We start from the raw sequence: 23,006 nt of genomic DNA on the forward strand, positions 1-23,006 counted from the left end.
GTCCTGAACCTCGATTCCAATGAAGACTTAGGAGTAAAATGTGAGAAGTTCTAAAATTGCCTGGTCACCACACAAAACCCAGAGCTCTCACAAAGACACAGGCTATGATCTAATTTCTGTCACCTCCGTGGAAGAGGGCGAAGACTTTTCAAACTCTGTTCAAAGCTCAAAGCTAAAACCATGCTCCAGCAGAATGTCACACAACCACTCCTTGTCTATAGAGATTACTCTCTTCAAGAAAGGCCATTCTGATATCATCCCAATGTATTAAATTAATGTCTTGATGAATCAGCTGAAATTGCCTGTAAAACATGACATTTTATTCCAACTGGAACATACTGCTAAGATCAATTATTTCAAGACATGATACTTAACCTGACTGGTCATTTAATATTTGTTTATCAAGTCACTTCCACTTAAATCTAACCTGTAGAGTGGTAGCATATTTCTATACTTTAGGACACAAACCTCATGTTGCTTCTGCCAAGAAAAAAAAAATCTAAGCCACTTTCCTAATGAAACCTCACCCAATGTGGAAGACTTGGAGCCTGTCCTTTCTTTTGACTATTGGATCAACTCTACGTTATTTTAAGGGTAGTCATGTGGACCAGCCATGATGTATCTGAATTTCATCTGATGTTCACATAGTAGCCATGGGGAGAATTTTACTCCCTGCTGCTGACGGATATGCATATATACAGCATCATTGGGCACTTCCAGTTGCGTACATATATGAGAAAAGTCTGGGTTTACCTGGTTGTCAGTCAAAGTCAGCACAGGTAAAATGGTGTGAAAGCACCCAAAAGGTCCTCCTTCACCTTTCCTGGACCAGTCCTACCCTCGTCCCTGCATCTGTAACCTTATTTTCTCACTTCCCTCCTATGACAAGGATGAGTTGTTGCTGCTCCTATCCATGACCAATCTCTCCACGCGTGCTTGGCATCCCACTCTTCTCCCCTTTCCAAGGATTTTACTCCTGAAATGATCAATTTCTCTCTATTACTGGATCACACTGTCAGCTATCAAACATTTTTTTGGTTAGTTTTTAAAATTTCAACTTGTCACTTAATAGCTTTTAAAAATATAACAAAAATGAGTATTAGAAGAATGATCATCTGCATGGATGTTTCAGGAATGCCAAACTGCTATTACAAGGTTCCAAACGCGTTCCTTCTCGATTTCCTTACTTGTCTCCTCCTGCACCGTTAACAGACGTTTCACTGCTTGGCTGGGCAGTTTGAATAGCACCGTTCTAGACTCGTCTCTCATCTTTGAAAATGTTTTCCTTTGCTTGAGAGCACCTCTCGAACTATAGCCCCATTTCTCGGATTCATTTAATGGCAATACTTCCGGAAAAACCTGCCACCAGTTACCACCCCCTGCTTCCTTACTCATCCCCGTGACCCATTCTGAAGCCACTCCAACTCTCAGCACGGCTCTACTGAAACCCCGCTTGCTGAGGTTTCCAGGGCTTACATGTCCTGGTATATCTGTACCTGGTATTAAGTTAATGAAACCTTTCCAGGCTAGTTGGCCAACAGCCCCTTTCCCTTCCCCTTCTGTTCTCTCCCCCACGTAACCTCACCAAATCCCATTTTAGCCCCAAAGCCCTGATCTCTCCCTGAGCTTCAGATTAGCAGACCCAATCTCCACGTGGATCTCTAATAAGCATCTCACACGTAACATGTTTCAAATGTTACACTGGATCCTCTTCAACCCCTAGGTTCCCTATGTCAGTGACTGGCACCCAATTGGCTCAACCTAAAAAATCAATACCCAAGAATCACCCTGGATTTTTCCTCCACACCCACATTTAACCTCGTGTAAATTCTATCAACTCTTCCTCCAAAATGCATCTTCAGTCCCTGCACGTTTCCCCACCTTAGTTCTAGCTGCCCTCAGCTCTTACTTGGATTGCTCTGCCTTAGACTCCAAACTGGTGTCCCTGTTTTCACACTTGCCTCCTACATTTTTCTCTAGACAGTAGTTGGAGATATCGTAACAAAATATAAGTTGGATTTTCTCTCTCCCTTGCTTAAATTCCTCCAACAAACTCCTAGAATAAAACCCAAAGTCTTTAGTTGGCCTAAAGGCCCCTTACTCTCCCGGCTTCTGCCTACCTCTCCGAGTTCATCTCATGTCACCTCCATCTTCCTTCGCTCTGCTCCCGCCTTGGGGCCCTGGCACTGCTGGCTTATCTGTGGTCTCTTTGCCTCGTCTAGAATATATGCTCCATGAGAGGGGAGCTGTCTACCTCCAGTGACTAGATGAGCATCTGACACAGTAGGTGCTCAAGAAATGAAACTGATGAATGGAGGATTATGACAGTGAGCTTGAACCCTGTGAGCCTGTGAGACACAAAAACACACGAGTACAATGTTTTAGGAAATAATTATTAAAATATTCTTTAACATTTTTCTCAACTAATAGATGCTAATGAAATGTTACCATCTAGAACTACTATAAACTAACTAAAAAAAAAACAAAAAACCCAAACCATAAAAACCAAACATAAGGCATTGCAGCACTTAGGTCTGAAGCATATGAAACTGAGAAACCAGAGGGGGAAATGACCGCTAACTCTGGTTTCAGGACCTGCTTAGTTTCCTTAACGCCCCAAGATCAGAATCGTCTTTGCCTTTGATTCCTTTTCTAAACTATATTCTTCTTTATATTTTACTTTCTCAATACCTATGCTCTTTTCTCTTTCCTTTATTTACCCCTATTCTAGAAAATAATTACTAAGATCTTATTCTGGCTATATTAACTCAGATTTTGTTAATCTTAACCCATCTCCTAAATTTAGATCTAGGTTTGACCTTCTCAGGCACTAGTACTTCCGAGTTCTGAGCCTATTATCTGATTCCACTGTGGGAAATGCAGCACAAGGCCCTGTTTTTGGTTCATTCTGATGTTCTGCTTTTAAATGCTCAATTAACCTACAAATCGTTTTAATGGGTAATGGCTAAAATGAACAGCCCTCAACACCAAGGTCCATACTTGAGAAATATGAATGCTGCAGTGCTGTTGCTCAGTGATTTTTGTCAGTGGTAGGTTTTAGACATGTAAACTTGTTAAAAGGAGGAAAAAATTAAAACAAGCTTGATTTTTCAGGGCCTTCTAAGAGTTGCTTAATTCTACTCTGCTTAGAGTGATCTGACATTAATCCTCCAATATGTCCAGTTAGCCTGCAAAAGGAATCAGATTATTTTAGTAAAAATAACAAATGGGTTATGTTTTCTTCATACGTCTATAAATTCCTTTTGAATGATCGTGCCTTATTTAAAGTTACTGAGTAGGTACTATGTATAGAATGGAGAACTCAGGAGACCTAAACCTTTAGTTCTGCCACTAATGCCATCTTTGCCCTTAGGTTAAGTTACCTTTTCTTTCAAAGACACAGATTTCTCAGTTATAAAATTAAGAGGTCAGTATAGTAAAAACTGGTATATTTCTCAGTGTGGTCCATGAACCTCTGAGGGTCCTTGAGGCCTTTTTAAGGGGCCAGGTCCATGAAGCCATGGTTTCATAATATGAACCATAATATGATGGTTTCATAATAAATATGAAGATGCTGACATTTGCTCTGATGGTGATAAAACAATGATGTGCCTTAGCGGGAATCAAAGCAGCGGCACCGAACTATACTGATGGTCACCGTGTTCCTCACCGCCCTGCATTTGCAGTTAAAGAAAATGCTGAATTCATAGGGGGTAAGGGTGGGGGAGGGATATGCGTGCTTTGATGAAGCAGTAAAAAATTATTAATTTTATTAAATCTTGAGTCTTTTAATATTCTGTGTGATGAAATGGGAGGTATGCATAAAGCATTTAGAAGTTCAAATCAGTATGGAGCTTCCTCAAAAAAAATAATTAAAAATAAAACTACCATGTGACCCAGCAAACCTACTTCAGGGTATTTATCCAAAAGAACTGAAATCAAGATCTCGGAGCAGTATCTGCTGCCCATGTTCACTGCAGCATTATTCACAATAGCCAAGATATGGAAGCAACCGAGGTGTCTATTCATGGGTGAGTGGAGAAAGAGAAAGCGGCATATACATACAATGGAATACTCTTCAGCCTTAAAAAGAAGGAAATCTTGTCACATGCGATAATATGGATGAATTTAGAGGACATTATGCTAGGTGAAATAAGCCAATCACAGAAGGCCGAATCCAACTACATGAGGTATCTAAAACAGTCAAACTCACAGAAACAGAGTGTAGAATGGTGGTTGCCAGGGGCTGCGGGGACAGGGAAATGGGAGATGTTGTTCAATAGGCATAAAGTTTCAGTTACACAAGATGTTCGGGTAAGTTCTAGAGATGTGTTGTACAACAGTTAAAATAGTTAAATACTGTATCATGCACTTAAAAATTTGTCAAGAGGATAGATCTCATGTTAAGTGTTCTTACCACAATAAGTGGGGAAAAAAAAGAACTAACATGAAGCTGAAAAGATCCAGCTAAATCTTTAATTCATTCTGCATTAGGTGAGAAGAAAGAGAGCGAACAATTTGAGTAGAATGTGACTGCACAATAGTGAAGAACACACCATTTCTGTCACAACATGTCACTGAAGAATAGCAATGAAACAAACGTGCAACCACAGTAACTTGTTGATTTTAAGTGGTAAAAAAATGTCCTACCAACAACTGTAAAATTTTCTGGATTTATGTTTTTAGTACTGAGAATCTTCTACCCATGTAACACATTAGTAAAAAATCTTATATATTCAAGATGTATAACTTTGGAAAGTATTAAAGAAAGAAATTATTACAGAGTTCCATAAAAATATCAACAAGGAAGCATATGCAGATGTTTATCTAGGGAGAGCTTTTTTCTTTGGGAGAATGAGAAGGAAAAAAACATTTAGAATATTATAAAATGGAACGGCATGAAGAGTAAAACCACTGTTAATAATGTGTCTAAATACCACACGTTACTTTTGATGTACTGGCACTTAAGTAACTATGCCTGTATCTCTGACTGCGACTCACCTTACCCCTCTATGTATCTATCCATCTATGTATCTATATAGGATTGTTCAGGTTTTTTAAATAGCTAACACATTCACAAGGTTCAAAGATAAAAAAGCATGGATACCTCCCTGGATACCACCCTGCCCAGTTCTCTTCCCCACAAAAACCACTGCTCTATTAGTAACGTCTTGTTTATCCTTTTGGAGACTTTTCAAGCATATAAGCATATCTAAATCATTTAACTGTACTAACTTGCTATCTAATAATTAATATGCTATTTAATATGTTTAATAACATTAATTTATTAACATTAAGTAACCTTAGTTGAATATAATACTATCAAAGCCTCAATATATTTAATCATTAATTTTAATTCATTAAATATGTTTGGAGCTCTTTTTGTGACTGTATGAGGCTGTGAGCTTTTCCTAGTTCTGCTGTACAGCCTTGGAGGCCTCCACTGCATGGCTGTACCTGAGTTTACTTAACTGGTCCTCTATTACGAGACATTTAGGTTGTTTGCAATCTTATACCACGAAACCACGCTGCAAGCAATAAGTTGGTAAAAATGTCATTTTGGATGTATGCAGGGGTATCTCGGGGGTAAATCTCTAGAAAGAGGAGAGCTTTAGAAAGAAAAGCTGAGTCAGAGTGCAAGCACTGTGTATTTTTCATAGGTATTTCCAAGTCACTGCCCCATAGAGGTCAGACTAATTTATAGGATGTAGGAGAGCATCTGCTTCCCCACACCTCTGACAAAACCTTTTGGATTTCTGCCAATCTGGTAAGTGAAAAATGGTACCTCTGTGTGATCTAAATTCACATTTCTGTTTTTATAAGCGAGGCTGAGCAGGTTTTCTTATTTTTCAGAACTATTTATCGCCCCCCCCCCCCACCTTTTTCTGCCCCCACCACATGGCTGGCGGGATCTTATTTCCCCGACCAGGGATTGAACCTGGGCCCCAGCAGTGAAAGCGCCAAGTCCTAACCACTGGATCGCCAGGGAGTTCCCTATTTCCCCTTTTTGATGTATCTACGATACTTTTTTTACATTTGTTTCAACATCATTTAATAATTTAACTCTCCATATAGAAATGCAAAGCCTCCTGGTTGAATCTGTGTTTGCTTTTTCCCTTTATTAGCCTTAATTTTAATTTCCTGTTGTTTTAAAGTACCAAATCTTGAACAGACTCACAGACATAGAAAACAAACTTGTTACCAAGGGGGAAAGCAGGGGGAGGGATAAAATAGGAGTTTGGAATTAACATATATATGCTACTATATATAAAACAGATAACCAACAAAGACCTACTGTATAGCACAGGGAACTATACTCAATACCTCGTAATAACTTATAATGGAAAAGAATCTGAAAAAAGAATATATTTCTGTGTGTATATACATGTATAACTGAATCACTTTGCTGTACACCTGAACCTAACACAACATTGTAAATCAACTATACTTCAATTAAAAAAAAAAGTACCAAATCTTGGATATATTATTAATTCCCTTCTTTTTAAATTAATTGATAATTTTTTCCTGTATTATTTCCTTCCTTCTGCTTTCTTTTGATGTGTTTCTGGACTTTCAATTATATACCACTAAAACTATTCTTGAGCCTGTCCTTTCTTTTTTTAAAATTTTTATTGGAGTATAGTTTATTTCTATAGGACATTCCATCTGAAAGCAGCAGAATACACTTTCTTCTCAAGTGCACATGGACATTCTCCAGGATAGATCACGTCTTGGGTCACAAATCAAGCCTCAGTAAATTTAAGAAAATTGAAATCACATCAGGCATCTTTTCTAATCACAACACTATGAGATTAGAAATCAATTACAGGAAAAAAACTGTAAAAAACACTAACACATGGAGGCTAAACAACATGTTACTAAACAGCCAATGGATAAATGAAGAAATCAAAGAGGAAATCAAAAAAAATACCTAAAGACAAATGACAATGAAAACACAACAATCTAAAACCTATGGGATGCAGCAAAAGCAGTTCTAAGAGGGAAGTTTACAGCAATACTATCTTACCTCAGGAAACAAGAAAAATCTCAAATAAACAACCTGACCTTACACCTAAAGCAACTAGAGAACAAACAAAACCTAAAGTTAGTAGAAGGAAAGAAATCATAAAGATCAGAGCAGAAATAAATGAAATAGAAACAAAGAAAACAATAGCAAAGATCAATGAAACTAAAAGGTGGTTCTTTGAGAAGATAAACAGAATTGATAAACCTTTAGCCAAACTCATCAAGAAAAAAAGGGAGAGGGCTCAAATCAGTAAAATTAGAAATGATGAAGAAGAAGTTAAAACGGACACCACAGAAATATAGAGGATCATAAAAGACTACTACAAGCAACTCTATGCCAATAAAATGGACAACCTGGAAGAAATGGACAAATTCTTAGAAAGGTACAACCTTCGAAGACTGATCCAGGAAGAAACAAAGTATGAACAGACTAATCACAAGTACTGAAATTGAAACTGATTAAAAAACTCCCAACAAACAAAAGTCCAGGACCAGATGGCTTCACAGGGGAAATCTATCAAACGTTTAGAGAAGAGTGAACACCTATCCTTCTCAAACTGTCCTCTACCTTCTTACTGTCATTTTTTAAAAGGAACTTTTTCTGATCAATGTTTAGTTCCTTGAGTTTCTTCCTTCCTTCCAAATAATAAAAGCACTTAAAGGTTTTTACATTTTCTTCCGAATACAACATCAGTCACATCTCATGAGTTATGCTATTAAATGTTTCCACAGTTATTTTTTAAAAGGCCTATAATTGTAGTTTTGATGTCCTCTTTGGTTCAAGTGTTATTCAGGAAGTATTTTGAACATGTTAACTTTTAAAAGTAGCTGGCTCTAAAAATGTTTGTTCTTGTTTTTAGAGTCTCTTTTTTATTGCACTGAGATCTGAGAATGTAGTCTTTATAATTTCTTTCTGCATTTTTAGAATTAAGTGTTTTCTTAGTCTTTTGAAAACCAAATAGGAACAATTTAAATATTATCCTCACCTTTTTCCCCTTGGACATCACCAAACACTACTGTGCTAGAAGTTCTGACTACATATCAAAATAGAGAATCGAAAGAAAAATGTGCTAAAAGTTTCCATGGAAAAAAGAAAGATGTTACCTGAAACATATCCGTATCTTTATCATGTGTGTACTCGACCACCACAGTCTGATTCCTTGACAGAGTGTACGATATGCTGTGTTGACCTTTGCAGCTGATAGCCTAATAATGAAATAAAAAATATAAAAATTTGTTAGAATTTCATTTCAACAACTTACCACAATTCTGTTTGTAGTTAAGAGACATCACTCTACCAGCAAAACCCCAACACAAGCCAGCATTTTCCTAATGGTCAGAGCCTGTCCCTGCTGTGCCCTGAATTACAGAGGAGCCAGCAGTCATAATACTGGGTTTATCAAATATTCATCCTTAATATGAACAATATTTTACTTAAGCCAAATCAAAGTTAACTCACTAGTTTCCAAGACCTGATTTAATCATAGTCCTAGAAAAACATATACTTTCTCCATGTTACCTTAACTCAGTGACAGAATTTTCAGACTAATATGATTTAAAATTTCTTAATTTATTTCACATTGAAACGGATAAGTCAGGAACATTTTGTAATAGTATTTTTCCTACATGATGGAGATTATGAGAGTAAACGAATCATTGAAAAAAAGTAAAATTCTATAAAAACTTCCATATAATAATGCACTATTTTAGCCAATGATAATCATACTTATACTCTGTTCTACATCTTATTGAAAACTTGTATAAGCACTTGCTTAACCCAGATATTTATTGAGTTAATAAATAAGGTAGCTAAGTTAGTTTTATCGCCTCTATTTTTAGACTAGACTAAAGCTAATAGTCTTTTTCAAAGAATCCAGAAACCAATAATATGATGATGTTCTTATTTCCTCCATAGTGATATATTTCAACCCATTTTACGTTGTGGTCACATACTTTAAAATTTCCAACTTAACAAAGAAGTTTATTTAAATTATACTCCAAATTATTTCAATTACCCTGTCCGTTCAACTTTAACCTATCTTCATTTCCATTCTTTTACATTACGTATAATAAATAAAACTTTAATAAGCCTATCTATTAAACATTTATTGAACAATCACACTGTATGAAGACCAAGAAAGACTAAGACAGCATTTGGAAGTAGCTGGACATACATACAGCACCTAATGAAAATGTACTCTGAACATTTATATTTGACTAATATAATTGCTTAGAGTAATAAATAGTACAACATTCCAAATCAGCTTTGAAGTTAGCCTGGTTAATCTCATGGTTCTTCAATCATCTGCCTTCAGGAACTTCATGGTTGAAATGATGCTTTATTGTACATGCTTCATTAAGATAATGCAAGTATTAGAAATGATAATTATTTATACAGTTAATATGATTAGGAAGCTAAAAAAAATACTTCTTAGACTACTCAACTCCAGTAACAAATATAATCTGAAATTTTCATTGGTCTGAGTCACATAAATTCAGTGGTACTGATATAAGTGACATTTTTTGAAAGTCGAATTAATAAAGAATTATTTCCAATTTAAGGTAAGTGGATGCTTGTTTATCTTCATAGTTAAGTAAAAAAACCCACTTAAAAATAATTTTATTAAACTCAAACTTACAAAACTGATAACTAGGGGGGTGATTATTTGTACAATAACTTATTTTACAGTTCCTTAAAAAGTATCTGTTGCACTTAAGAGTTTTCCATTTACAAGTGCACCAACTCAAACACAACTTTCTTGGCGCACACACTACACAAAATAAGAATGTCTGTAGTTTGCCAATTATCTGCAAAAGAAGGAGTTAACAAGTGTCAGAACAGAACACCTTTAAAAAAGTTAGACATTTTTGTATGATGGTACCCTCTTAAGTACTGTGTTTCTCAAACTTCCACCAAGGTTGCCTTAACTGGAAGAGAGTTGTGTGAGCCCCTAGACATGTCTGGGAGAGCAATCTAGAAGTGAGGCTTGAAACATCTTACCTTGCAATTAGTCTAAATTTTGTATTCTACTCTTTAACATGCCTGTAGTTTTAACATTTAAACATTTTCAATATTTAAACAAGTTTGCTGGGAAATCAATGCCCCAGGAAGGTCTGCTGTGCTCACCCCACGACCTAGTGCAGCTTCCATGCCACTCTGGGAAGCCCCAGAAATATGCATTTTACAGGCCCTAAGTTGCCCAATTCTTCTAGAGTGTTTTATTCTAAAACTACTCTTGTGGCCCAGACTATCATAAGCATGAATAAGACTATTTATAGGGAGAGTGAGCCCAGTGCTCATACCTGGGAACCACCCAGAGCCAAGGGAGCACAAAGACCTTGGCCAGCCCCTGCCCAGCCGCCCTCAACAGGGAAGAAAGCGTGGGGACCCCGAGGCCTTGAACGCCGTATCCAGGTGACCTTGAATGTTGAGTCCATTTAAAGACAAATTACAATTTCAAACTTCCGTCAGTTTTTGAAACGTGGTTTAAACGTGGATCGGCAGAGTTAGGAAAGGTGAACCCTTTGAAGGATAAGAGAACACATTTTCTGAGACTTTTTGAATAGGAACATCTTAACTATGCGCTACATTTTAGAAACCTCTGGATTTGGGGAAGATGGAGAAGTGGGAACAGAGATCCTACAGGGAGAAACAAGTCCCAGAAGATGGAGGGGGCTCTGAGCAGCAGGTGATGAACTCCCCTGTGGCAGGACGGCTGAGGAACTTCAGAATCGGTGTGACCCACCAAAGTCACTTCCAGTCCGGCGGTGGTCTCCCTCTGTGAGTGCTAAACTGGGAGGGGAGGCCCTCCTGCAAAGAGGCCAACAGTCTGCACCCACAGCGGGGAGAAGCATGGAGATGAGCTGGCCCCAGAAGACTGGGATTTAAGCCAGGACTGGGGTTTGGAGCAAAAGGGGGCAGTTGAAACCCAGGCCACCTCCGGGCTCCTCAGAAATAAATGGAAAGGCACCCACTTCCCTTTGATGCCATGAATTAGGGCTCACATGATCTTGTTTGTGCATTAAAGTCTACAGTGGGGCCAGATTTGGGGGATTTGGAGGAAGGTAAGAGGAGAGTTTAAGCTTGACCTCAATTTTTGCTTTCCATCTGCCAAGTGTATGAGGCATTAAGCTTCTTTGGGGTTAGAAGTATCAATTTTTCAGCAATAATTTTAATATTTAAAATATGGCTCTTGGAAATACAGCTTCTAGTAAATTACAGATTCACTGACTTGAGTCGATCATTTCAGGTTATTTTGGAAATAAACGTCTCCCCAAGGCACCAAGTTGCTTTGAAATCTATTTCTGAAATATCAGAAAGGAGAGTAGGTAAGGCCTTCTCTTGGCACTCACTGGAGTTCAGTACCAACACAACTACTGTAACATAGTGAGATTCCACTACACTAGTTCAAATATGGAGACCGAGCGCTTTAAAATGGTAAGGAGAGCTAGCCCAACCAACCTGCCTAGCAGACAATACTGATTGGCCACATTTGCTTTCCTACTGTGATGAGAAGCCAGGGTTGCTGACTCCCTCTTATGTCGCTACCATGCTCAAAGGCAGGTCTGGTCTTCGGTGGTCTCCACCCCTGGCAGTGAGGGCGTGGCAGGCTTTCAAGGAAAGTCAGATGAGTGAATGGACTGCAACGGATTCAAGATGAGACTTGGAGCTTCTTTCCTCGGGTCTTCTCAACCTCTCCCTTACCTTTCACCAGCAACGGTACCAACACTGACACCATCAGCTCAAATTTATTACGTGTGAATTTTATGGGGTTAAAAATATCAGGATTGGACAATTACAAATTAGACACAATTACAGATCCAGAGAAGGAAAGATTCCAACTTTATCCGGTTTAGGAAGTTCAGCACTGCCCCACCCAGGTGCCCACCCAAGGCCCTTTCTGAGCCAGGACACTGTCTTCCCAGTTGAAGATGCTTTCTTAGGGTTACTCTACTTGTGCCACAGGCGTGGCTCAGCTGAGCCATTCTCTGTCATTCAGGGGAACAGCTAGAACTGGTTGTCCTTGTTCAACTTCAACTAACTGACAGAGTCCTCCAAGCCTCCAGACTTTAAAACAAACATGGTTCACAAGGTCTGCAGAATTTTCTTCCTCTTATAAACCCCTATGTACATACATAAGGCACTTAAGAAGATATATAATACGTAATGATACCAGAAAGGCAATCCTGCAAGATGCATAATGGGATAGGTACATGTATTCATGGAAGTCAAAGAGCTTTCAATCAATTATTAAAAGTATAAGTAAAATACTCTAATCTTTTATTAAGAAGCTGTGGGGTTAGTGTTCAATCACAAAGTAAAAAAGGGAGAAAGCCCGATCAGAAACTAACTGGCTTCTAGAAAATACTAACTTATTACAGTTATGAGTTGGCTCATTTAATTCAAGCTCCATAAGGCTGCTAAGTGAGCCTTTATCAACTGTGTAGGGAGAGAAAATGGAATTCATCACCAAGGCAGACATCGTTGGTTGCCTACCTAATGCCCTTCACCCTGCTAGCTGAGTGGCTGCCCATGACAATGCCTGAAAAGGAAAAGAGCAGCTCTCCCAGCCTCCTCTGAAGTGAGCATGTGGAAAGGTGACCCAATCCTGACCGGCGGGACTTTGGAGAAATCTGGTGTGGAGCTCCTGGAATGGGAGACATCAAGAAAGATACTTTCCTTTCTCTGTTAATAGAAGAAATGAATGATGATTAAGGGGTATCTGGAGCTGAGGTGGCCATCAGGCAATAGTAAAGGAAGGTCAAAAGACTCTCAGAGAAGCAAACTGGGCCCCAACATCTTTGAGCTGAACCAAATCGGAAACTGTCTGCCCCTGACTACTTCTGTGAGAAAAATGAGGGGTTTCAGGGTGCTCTGGGTTGGGTATTTTGCTACTTGCAGTGTAAAGCATCATTACATTGTTCAGTCCAAAATTTTTCTCCTCCTGGGTTTCCTCTTTTAGTCAATAGTGTAACCATATTCCAATCACTCATACTTAAAACCTCCGTGTCATCTCTCGGCCCTCTCTTGCCACTGTTGTCCAGATACAGTTAATTATTACCGTCATACTTAAAATCTAATCATGAGTCAAAGCCAAGCTCACCGATTTTACTGCCTTAAGGCACAAATCAAATACAAAGTAGAATAAACAATGTGCAACATTTCACTTTTTCTCCTCAAATACAAAGTAGTTGTTGGGCAACCAGTAATTACAAAGCTGATTTATTCCCCAAAGGAGTTTTACAACCAGCTCCTTTATAGCCCATAACTTTCTACTTTGGAGATTATTAGGTGTAATCTAATTCATCTTCCCTTGACCCTGGGCTGCCCTCAGTAACTTGCTTGACCAACAGAATGCAGCAGAAGTGACAGACGGGACTTGGAGGCTTGCAGCTTCCCCTTGCTGCCCTCAAACACTTGCTCTTGGAGTTCTGAGCCGCCATATAAGACACCTAACTACTTGGAAGCCACCACACTACAAGAAGCCCAAGCTACGAGAAGGGCCTTGGAGACTGAAATGCCACGTGGGGAGAGGGAGGCCACGGAGAAGCAAGACCCAGACATGTGAGTGAAGGAGCCACCTTGGAAATGGACCCTCCAGTGCCAGCTGCCCCAGCATTTGCCACGTGGACCAGAGACACCGCCATGGGAGCTCTTCCCAAATTCCTGACCCACAAAATTATCAACAAAATCAAATGTGTTTTGCTAAGCCACTAAGTGTTGCAGTAGTTAGCTACACAACTAAAGACGACTGGACCAATCCGTTTTCAAGGCCTATTGGTGCCAGAGCCTCTTTTCTGTCTTATGTGACTTATCACGTAAGTCATCACGGTGATTTGTGTGTTCACCTTCCCTGTGCCCCAGGGCACGGTACAGGTATAGGTAGCACGGTGCCTTCACAGAGAGCAGGGGCTGTGCTTCTGATGGCACTCTCATGAGGTCCTGAATGCATATGAAGAGGCTGTCTGTGGTTAGAGCAAGTATATATTTTTACTGTGATAATCTTCAGTTGTCGGATGACTGAGAAGAAAATTTTGTATCAGTATTTAAAATTAATATTTATAGATCAACATATAAAAGGCACCTGTAAAGCATTCAAAGCCTTTCAGAGAAGACAAAGCATGTCACATGGACAATTTTTAGTCCTTACACATTTGGAGCAGGAATAGAAGAGATACTAGGAAGACAGGAGAAGAAAACAACCAGATGTGTTGGAAGCTATGATGTAAAACTTTGACAAACCACACACAGCATGTACGTTAATGGGGCATGCCTTACTAAACGAGAGCCAGCCTCATTTAAGGGGATGTAATATGTGTGTGTGTGTGTGAATCTGAGTTTCCAATGAAATGAAATTCCTTTTCTCCAAATCCACACCATATTTTCTATTACTATATCTTAGAACCAAATCACTCAAGAGTTTGACAGTCGCCCTTGTCTAGATGTCCAGGATGCTGACTGTTACAGAACCACAGTTACTTTTCCTGTGCCACACAGCATTGGACTAAAACTAAGGAATGTGTTTTTGAAAACAGCAGCACCCTCTGTAGTTTCTCTCCTTGGGAGTAGATGGAATTAATGTTCTTTTTGCCCCTGAAAAGAGAGTGCCAGGGCTTCCCTGGTGGTGCAGTGGTTGAGAGTCCACCTGCCGATGCAGGGGACACGGGTTCGTGCCCCGGTCCGGGAAGATCCCACATGCCGTGGAGCGGCTGGGCCCGTGAGCCATGGCCGCTGAGCCTGCGCGTCCGGAGCCTGTGCTCCGCAACGGGAGAGGCCACGGCAGCGAGAGGCCCGCGTACCACAAAAAAAAACCCCCAAAAAACTGAGTGCCAGACACCTGGCACTCTTACATGCTTACATGTTCAAGGAAACTTTTCCAGATAAATCTCAAGTTTTCACAGAACTGCTCTGAAGAGTTTTGCATCATGTGTCTGAATATGGTGGCATTCTCTGATGCTGCTCACCACATCCCATCTTTCAGTTTCCAAGGAAACATCTCAGGAAGAAGTCAGAGATGCTTTCACAGCCCATCAGATAGGGACAATCCTAGGGAAAGTCCTGTACAGTCTACTCATGGAGCCAGAGACCCCTTTGTCTTTTGGGTTCCACCAAGAAACATAATATGAGCTTGTGTTCTCAACAGCCTTCTAAACGATGTCCATAACCCGGCACTCTTTAATAAGGCACAGTAGATAAGGTACAGGCTCCCCAGCCAATTATTCTGCATGTTTTAGGCAAGTTTATTTTCAGCCACTTTAACTGTTAATTCTAATTTGTAAGTTAATATTTCAGCCCATCGTACAACTTAAATAAATAAATATGCAAAACTAATACCACAGAAAGGACCTGATAAAATGGAAAACAACTACATTGATCTCTGGCAGCCATTCTGGTTATAAATACAAGCCTTCTATGACAGGGTGGATTGCTATAGGGACAACATTGTTAATTAGTATGGAAAAACTTAATAACGGAATCTGTTTTGGGATAGGACTGAAAAGGGCCAAGGAACGGAACCTTCTTCGTTCAAAAACACCTTCTGGTATTTATGTTTAGAGCAGAAATGTGCGCACCTATGAGCAGATAAACGGGTTTGCTGTGAATTCTGTAGCATATTGGAAATACCTGATGAATAATTTTACTACCCAGAGCCCCATGTCCACTGTGATGCTGGGGCAGTGTGGGTGGGGCTGGGAACTAGAGGGTATCAGCACATACGGGCGCTTGGCAGCTGCCCCGTGAGGTCTCTGGCGTTGCTTCGCCTTGCTGCAGTATCCACTGACGATCCAGCACATGTCTGGACACGGGGCAAAAGGGAATATTCACGACAGATGGTTTATCAATACGACTACCCAGTTTATCCCGCTGAGCTTCAAGTTTACGGGTACTCCAGCAAAGGAGAATAAGACCATGTGTGGACATCGCAGAGATCAATGGCCAGTGGATTCTGATGTCGAGAAAAACCACACACTGGACCCCGGGTTTGGATCCTAGTTCACTCACCCACTGTCACCATGTCACTGGAGTCTTTGGTTATCACCTTTATAATTTATCAACAGAAGGACTCCATGTCAGTAGCACTGATTTCATTGTATGCAAAGCAGAGGGAACAATGTATAACACAGCATTGTCTCTTCTCAAATATAAACCTGCACTTAAAGCACTGCTTCCTGACCCAAGGGGTTACCATCACTTCCTTGTGGTCCGTAACACAGGCTTCAGAGATGACTATTCTGTTTAGCTTTAAATATATGTTAAATATTGAGTGTATTAATTAAAGATAATCCTGGTATGAAAAACATGTTTTTCCAGAACTAATGACTTTTATGTCATGCTGACAAGTATAATTAGGCAGTAAATCCTCAACCAGTCTGGTTCAAATTGCTACAAGGAAGATGAGATCTCTGCCATCCTTGTCAATTTAGGTATAAAATACGTATGAGTGCTATTTCTAAAGAGAGGAGGTGGCTAAAGGAATTCATAATTTATTTTGCATAAACCTACTCTTTAAAATACTCTCTTTTCAAGGAGCCATATTTCAAATGGGTGCCTGAACCATTAGAAAAATGGTTAGAAAAATGCTGACTTGGATTTCATCAAAATCAACGGTGTCTCGTACGATAAATAAATCAAAGTGGTAAGCCTATTCGTTAGACGCAATGGCTTTGAACTTAGCAGTGGGCCACTCCCACGCCCGTCTGGGATCGGCTCACTGAGCTATTCGACAAACGTTGGCAGAGAACCTGGTGCATGCACAGTGCCGGGGCAGCCGCGGTCAATCAATCGAGCAAACAAAGATGCCAGAGAGGGTGAGAATGTTTGAGGAGAACGTGTTCCTAACTTGGAGTCACTCCTAATTACACTGAAGCTGGATTTGGTCGTTGGTACCAGTCACAAGAGATGACCTATATAGTTTGGAGAATAAGACACACCGAAGGCTTGTGGCTGGAGAGCTGGGCAGGAACACGTCCACAGGCCTTGCAGAAATCTGGCCCCAGGAATTCTTACCACTTTACACTGATGGAATGAAAAGCTCCTTGAGGGCAGGAACTCCTGTCTTTTTAAACCTGCCTTCGATTCAGGCAGTATATTGCATGGCTAACAGTACAGATCAGGCTGGATTCCCACTCCACTGATGACCAGCTGCGGGACTCTGGGCAAGTTACTTCAGTGCTCTGTGCCTCAGTTTTGTCATCTTACAAGTGCTGGTCCTGGGTCCAGGAAGGTCAGTGCTGGCTGAGGACAAAGATGCTTTAGCTACTTCTATATCCACCCAGTTTATCACAAAGTGCTGAACAAGTGACAGGTTCAGATCCAAGTCTGTACAGATTATGTCACTGTACTTTTTAAACCTAACCTAAGCTAACCTAATGTGCAATCTCCTCTTTCCGTTATTTTGTCTCCTGTCTTTTGGAAAATAGGGATGATGTGCTGTTTTCCCACAGAGCAATGCTGTGACTAGGACACACATCTAGACACACGAACAGGTTACGTTACCAATCACATGTGTGCACTGGTCACTATCAATGACGGTCTATTTCAAATGGTGACTCTGAAAGTGCACCCTTTTCAAACACATCTCCCCACAGTGACTGCATGGCAGCTCCCCCAAAGCAGGAGAGGACAAGGAAGGGGTACAGCCCTGTTAGTGCAAGGTGGCACTCTGGCACTCCATCCATCTCAGTGCCCACACATGTCCAATGTCCGAAGTGGCGACTACCTTGGGGTCTAACCCTGTGGCAAGGACCACCGTGGTCACCTGGGGAAGGATGCGGGGTCACGCTCGTCTGGTAGGAGATAAAGAAACTGACCTCCAACAAATTCATTCATCAAAACAGCAATGCATTTGCTTCGGAACATTTTACGGTTCTAGATGTGAGCAAGAAGGGGCATAGGAAGAACGGAAGAAAGACGCAATGTATTTGTGAAACGCTAAGTATTGCAGTGAAAATTAAACCAATGATGAGATTACCTCTTTGTTGTACACAAACAAGACTAGGGAAGAGAGAGAGAGAGAAACCTAATTGTGGTCTCCTGTAACAGGAATTGGTAAACTTTAAGAGGAGATATTTAGTCAGTCAATGGACAATGCTTTAAGGGATGGGTGTGAATCTGTCTGCTGCAACATCTAACATTTACTTATCTGAATATTTAAGTATCTGCATACATATGATCTACTTGCCACAAGAGACAAAGCCAACTGAAAGAATGAACCCTAATAAATATGAATTAAAAATGAAGTATCTTACAAAATGACTATGTTGAAAAAGTAAAATCAGTTCAGTAATTCCATTTATATACTTTTATAAATAATATACTTTATATAAGTCATGCATTTACTGGGTTAAAAAAAGCATATTTTGTTTCTAAAGAGCACTGGAGAGAAAATACATAGGTATCTACCGTGAACTATGTGTTGCAGTGAGCCAACAGTAAATGCAAGCCTTAATTTGTTGCCATGAGCAGGCAAACTTCCAGACACTATAAACTGAATATGACACAAATCGATTTTATACCAAGATATCCAAAGACCCGCCATATAATTATTTTAATATGTGGGCCAGTTTATCAGCTGTCAAAACGATCCCTTGAGTAGTGAAGAATAAAAAGACTAAAATTTACCCTGGTTCAAAATAAAATGAAATACAAAACCCTACTGATTACCTATAGTGAAAAAAGCAAAAACTCTCATTTAAAAGACGTTAAAAAGAAAAAAAAAACGGGAAGGGGGGAGGCTCAATTTTTCCCCCCATTTTACTTGGATTTTTATTTTTTATTTTTTGCAGTATGCGGGCCTCTCACTGTTGTGGCCTCTCCCGTTGCGGAGCACAGGCTCCGGACTCGCAGGCTCAGTGGCCATGGCTCACGGGCCCAGCCGCTCCGTGGCATGTGGGATCTTCCCGGACCGGGGCACGAACCCGTGTTCCCTGCATCGGCAGGCGAACTCTCAACCATTGCGCCACCAGGGAAGCCCTGGATTTTTATTTTTAAGGCTTGGCCTTGATATAAAATTTGCCCGTCTGCTGCAGGATCTCATTTTCGTTATGGAGTAAAACCAGTTGGATAAGGCCATGTCGTAGTTATGTAGAGACATGGAGATATTTACTCTCAAAAGACAACATTTATCTTGGCAGTTGGCATTTTCAAGATGTTAGGCTGGCTAGAATCATGCAGGTTCCAATCCTAATATACAAAACTTTGAGTAAGACAATGGCTGAAGTACAAGGAAAAACATAAATGTACCTAACATGTGTGCCTGCCCCTGCTCCCCCAAGCGTTCATACGCGCTTTTGGAAGAAGTTTGGATATACATTTTAATGTTCCTCCTCAAGCCTCATTCAACTGAACTTCTTAAAAGGGCCCTTGTTATCTGCGTCCTTGGGTCGTATTCTGAAACTGTTTCTTAACCTGTAAAGTGAAACACTTGCCTTGAAGAGCTGTTGAAAAGACTCAGATGATGTTTGTAAAGGAACCAGAGTCCAGTGCCCAGCACATAATAATTACTATTACAGCCAGCTATTTTTATGACTAAAACATAATCTCTATCAGATAATTTAATACTTAATTTTACAGAGGCCTCCAGATTCTTGATTGATTTGGAAGGCAGAGAATATTGTTAATTGGGTAATATGTGCACAGAGTACCAAACATTACCAGTGAATAGAATGCTCCTTCCAATGTAGCCCTCGGTCACAGAGAGCGCCTCTGGTACTAGTTCTATGTATATCTTTTCAGGGAATATCGGTGTCTGTGCTAACGTAGCACAGGTGGTAGAAATGAGAGCACACTGTCCACAGAGGTCTGTCCCCTGCTTCTCTCACTTTACAGTACAACTTGTACAATGGTCTGCATCACCTGCCTATTTGTGCCTCCTCATTCTTTTCGATGTGTAGATATAGCCTGATTTTTCAATCTTTTAAAATTATTTAACAAAAAAATTAAGAAATAAATTTTCTATTTTACAAGCAATGTTGCAACGAATATCCGTGTATTCAATTTGCATACAGGGGAATATATCTATAGGATAAATTCCTAGAGATACAATTGCTGGATCAAATGATATGTGCATTTTTAATATTGATAGTTATTGTCGAACTACTTTTTGTAGAAGTGATACCAATTTAGATTCTCACCAGACGTATATGAGAGGGTGTTTCCACTACCCTCACCAACATAGAGAGTTATTAAGTGTTATGGTATGTATTGTATGATATGTGAAAATGATATCACTGTGCTTTAAGCATTTCTATTATCATTACTGAAGCTGAATGTGTTTTAAAATGCTTAAAAGTCATCTCGTTTCTTTACTGTGAACTGTTTATATCTTTGTCCATTACTCTTTTGGTCTTTTTCATACTGATTTGTAGGTATTCTTTATATATTACCCCCATTGTCTGTGATATGAGCTGCAAATTCCCACCACTCATTTGGCTTTTGACTTTATTTAATGTGTTTTTGCCATACAGATTATTTTTAGAAGTTTATATAGTGAAACATCAGTATTTTTTTCTCATTTCCAGATTTTACCTCATAATTAGAAAGGCTTTCCTCAATCCCAAATAAAGTGAACAATTTTCCATTCTTTAGTACATTTATGATTTTACTTTTTATGTTTAAAAATATTACTTGCACACTTATATGAACAGTCGTGAGTGCGTATAAAGACAAGTTTCTATTTTCAGCATGTAAAAGTCGTATTACAAGCATACAACGCAAGACTTTTCTTTTTCCTTGTTGTTTCCTACACATTTTGCTTAGAGAAAGTGATGCTGTTATTTGATACATAATGATCACAACTCTTAGGTCTTCATTGGGTTGTATCCCTTTTCATTATAAATAAACTTTCTTTGACTTAATACCTTTTTTTTAAACCATGAATTCAATCTTCCTTAATGTTAAGACTGTAACTTTGACTTTTTGTTTGTTTGCATTTCTTTGGTATGCTCCATAATTTTACCCCCAATCTAGATCATTTTGTTTTAGATGTGTTTTATATACAGCCTATAATTGTATTTTTCTACGTGATCCAATTCTTTTAATATGTAAGTTTAGAACATTCACATTTATTGATAGGTACAAGATATATCTATACTCTGCCTGTATTGCTATTATCGCCTTTTATTATAGAAACAACTTTACTAAGGTCTAAGTGAGACACAATAAACTGCATCTATTTAAAATGTACAATTTGATAAGTTTCAACATGTTTATGTACCTATAAAACCATCATAATAAAATTGTGCACATATCTATAACCCACAGAAGTTTCCTCACCATGCCCCTTTGTAATTCATACTTCCCTTCCAGCTGTTTCTTCATGTCCAGGCAGCCAATGATTTGTTTTCTATCACTATAGATATTATATTGCACTTTCTGTCATTTTATAGGAATGAAATCTTACACTATGTACTATTTTATAATTCTGGCTTTTTTTATTTAGCATCATTATTTTTAGATTGATCCATTTAGTTGCACATATCAATAGTTCATTACTTTTATGCTGGGCAGTATTCCCTTGTAGGAATAAACTAAAATTTGTTTATCAATTCATCTATTGATGGATATCAGGTTACTTGTTTTTGGCTACTGCAAATAAAGCTGTTATGAACATTTATGTCCAAGTGTTCGTATAAACATATGCTTTCATTTCTTGATCAAATACCTAGAAGTGGAATAGCTGGACATATGGTAGGTGTACGATAAACTTTTAAAGAAACTGCCAGATTGTTTTCCAAATTGGTTGTACCATTTGGTATTCCCATCAGCAATGAACGTGAGTTCCAATTGCTCCACATCCTGCCAACCCTTGGTATTGTCATCTTTTCATTTCAGCCATCCTTATGAGTATGTAGTGGTATCTCATTGTGGTTTTAATTTGTATTTCTTTAATGAGTAATGACATTGAGAATCTCTTTATGTGCTAATTTGCCGTCTATATATCTTCTTTGGTGAAATGTCTGTTCAAATCTTTGCCTATTAAAAAAAATTAGGTTATTTCTTATTATTGAGTTCTGAGAACTCTTTATATATTCTGAATACAAATCCTTTACCATATATATGACTTGCAAATTTTTTTCACAGTCTGGCATAGCTTTTCATTCTCTGAACAATTTCTTTCAAAGAGCAGAAGTTCTTATTTTTTATGTTTGTCAATTTGTTCTTTTACAAATCAAGTTTGCTTTTGTATCTAAGAAATTTTTGTCTAATCCAAAATCACAAAGATGTTTTTCCCTATGTTTCCTTTTAGAAGTTTTATATTTAGGTCTATGATCCATCCTAAGCTAATTTTTGTACACAGTAAAAGGAATGGATCAAAGTTCATATTTCTGCATATGGATACCCAAATGGTCCAGCACCACCGGTTTAAAAGGCTAAACTTTTCAACTAAGTTGCCTTTGCACCTTTGTTGAAAATCAGTTGTCCACGTATGTGCAGGCCTATTTTTTGACCCTATTCTATTGATCTATATTTATATCTTTACATCAGTACCACACTGTCTTAATTATTGTAGTTTCAAAAATGTCTTGAAGTCAGTTAGTGTAAGTATTTCAATTCTGTTCTTCTTTTTCAAAACTGTTTTGGCTTTTTTAGGTTTTTGCATTTTCAAGTAAACATTATTTCTTTTTTAAAAAGCCTGCTGGAATTTTGATAGGGAGTGTGTTGAACTTACAAATCAATTTGGGAAGAATTGATACCAATACTGAGTTTCCTGATCTATGAACATGGACTATCTCTTCATATATTTGGAGATGTGGTACAACTCTCAGCAAAGTTTTGTAGTGTTTAGCGTGCAGGTGTTGCACATCTTTTGTTAGCTTCATCCTTAAGTACAGTTGATTCTTGTTATTCACCATAGTTATGTTCTATAAAGTTGCTGCAAACAGTGAATTCATGAATACCTCGGAGAAATACAGGGTAAGCTTCCTGTGAGTCGTGGGTCACAACATTTTTGTCAGCTGATCAATACATAACCTTGTTT

At 38.9% G+C, this 23,006-nt stretch overlaps 1 protein-coding gene across 1 annotated transcript in view; it reads right to left on the minus strand.

Moving 5' to 3' along the window:
• Window positions 1–23,006, minus strand: part of PELI2 (pellino E3 ubiquitin protein ligase family member 2) — a gene marked incomplete at its 5' end in the record, with an annotated part of 201,845 nt that overhangs the window by 25,224 nt on the left and 153,615 nt on the right. Inside the window, one exon of the mRNA XM_082649453.1 lies at window positions 8,131–8,232. Within this exon, the coding sequence (XP_082505579.1) occupies window positions 8,131–8,232 (102 nt within the window). The remainder of the gene's footprint in view (window positions 1–8,130; window positions 8,233–23,006) is intronic.

Source organism: Grampus griseus, assembly GCF_964374135.1.
Source record: "Grampus griseus genome assembly, chromosome: 2".
Lineage (NCBI taxonomy): Eukaryota > Metazoa > Chordata > Mammalia > Artiodactyla > Delphinidae > Grampus > Grampus griseus.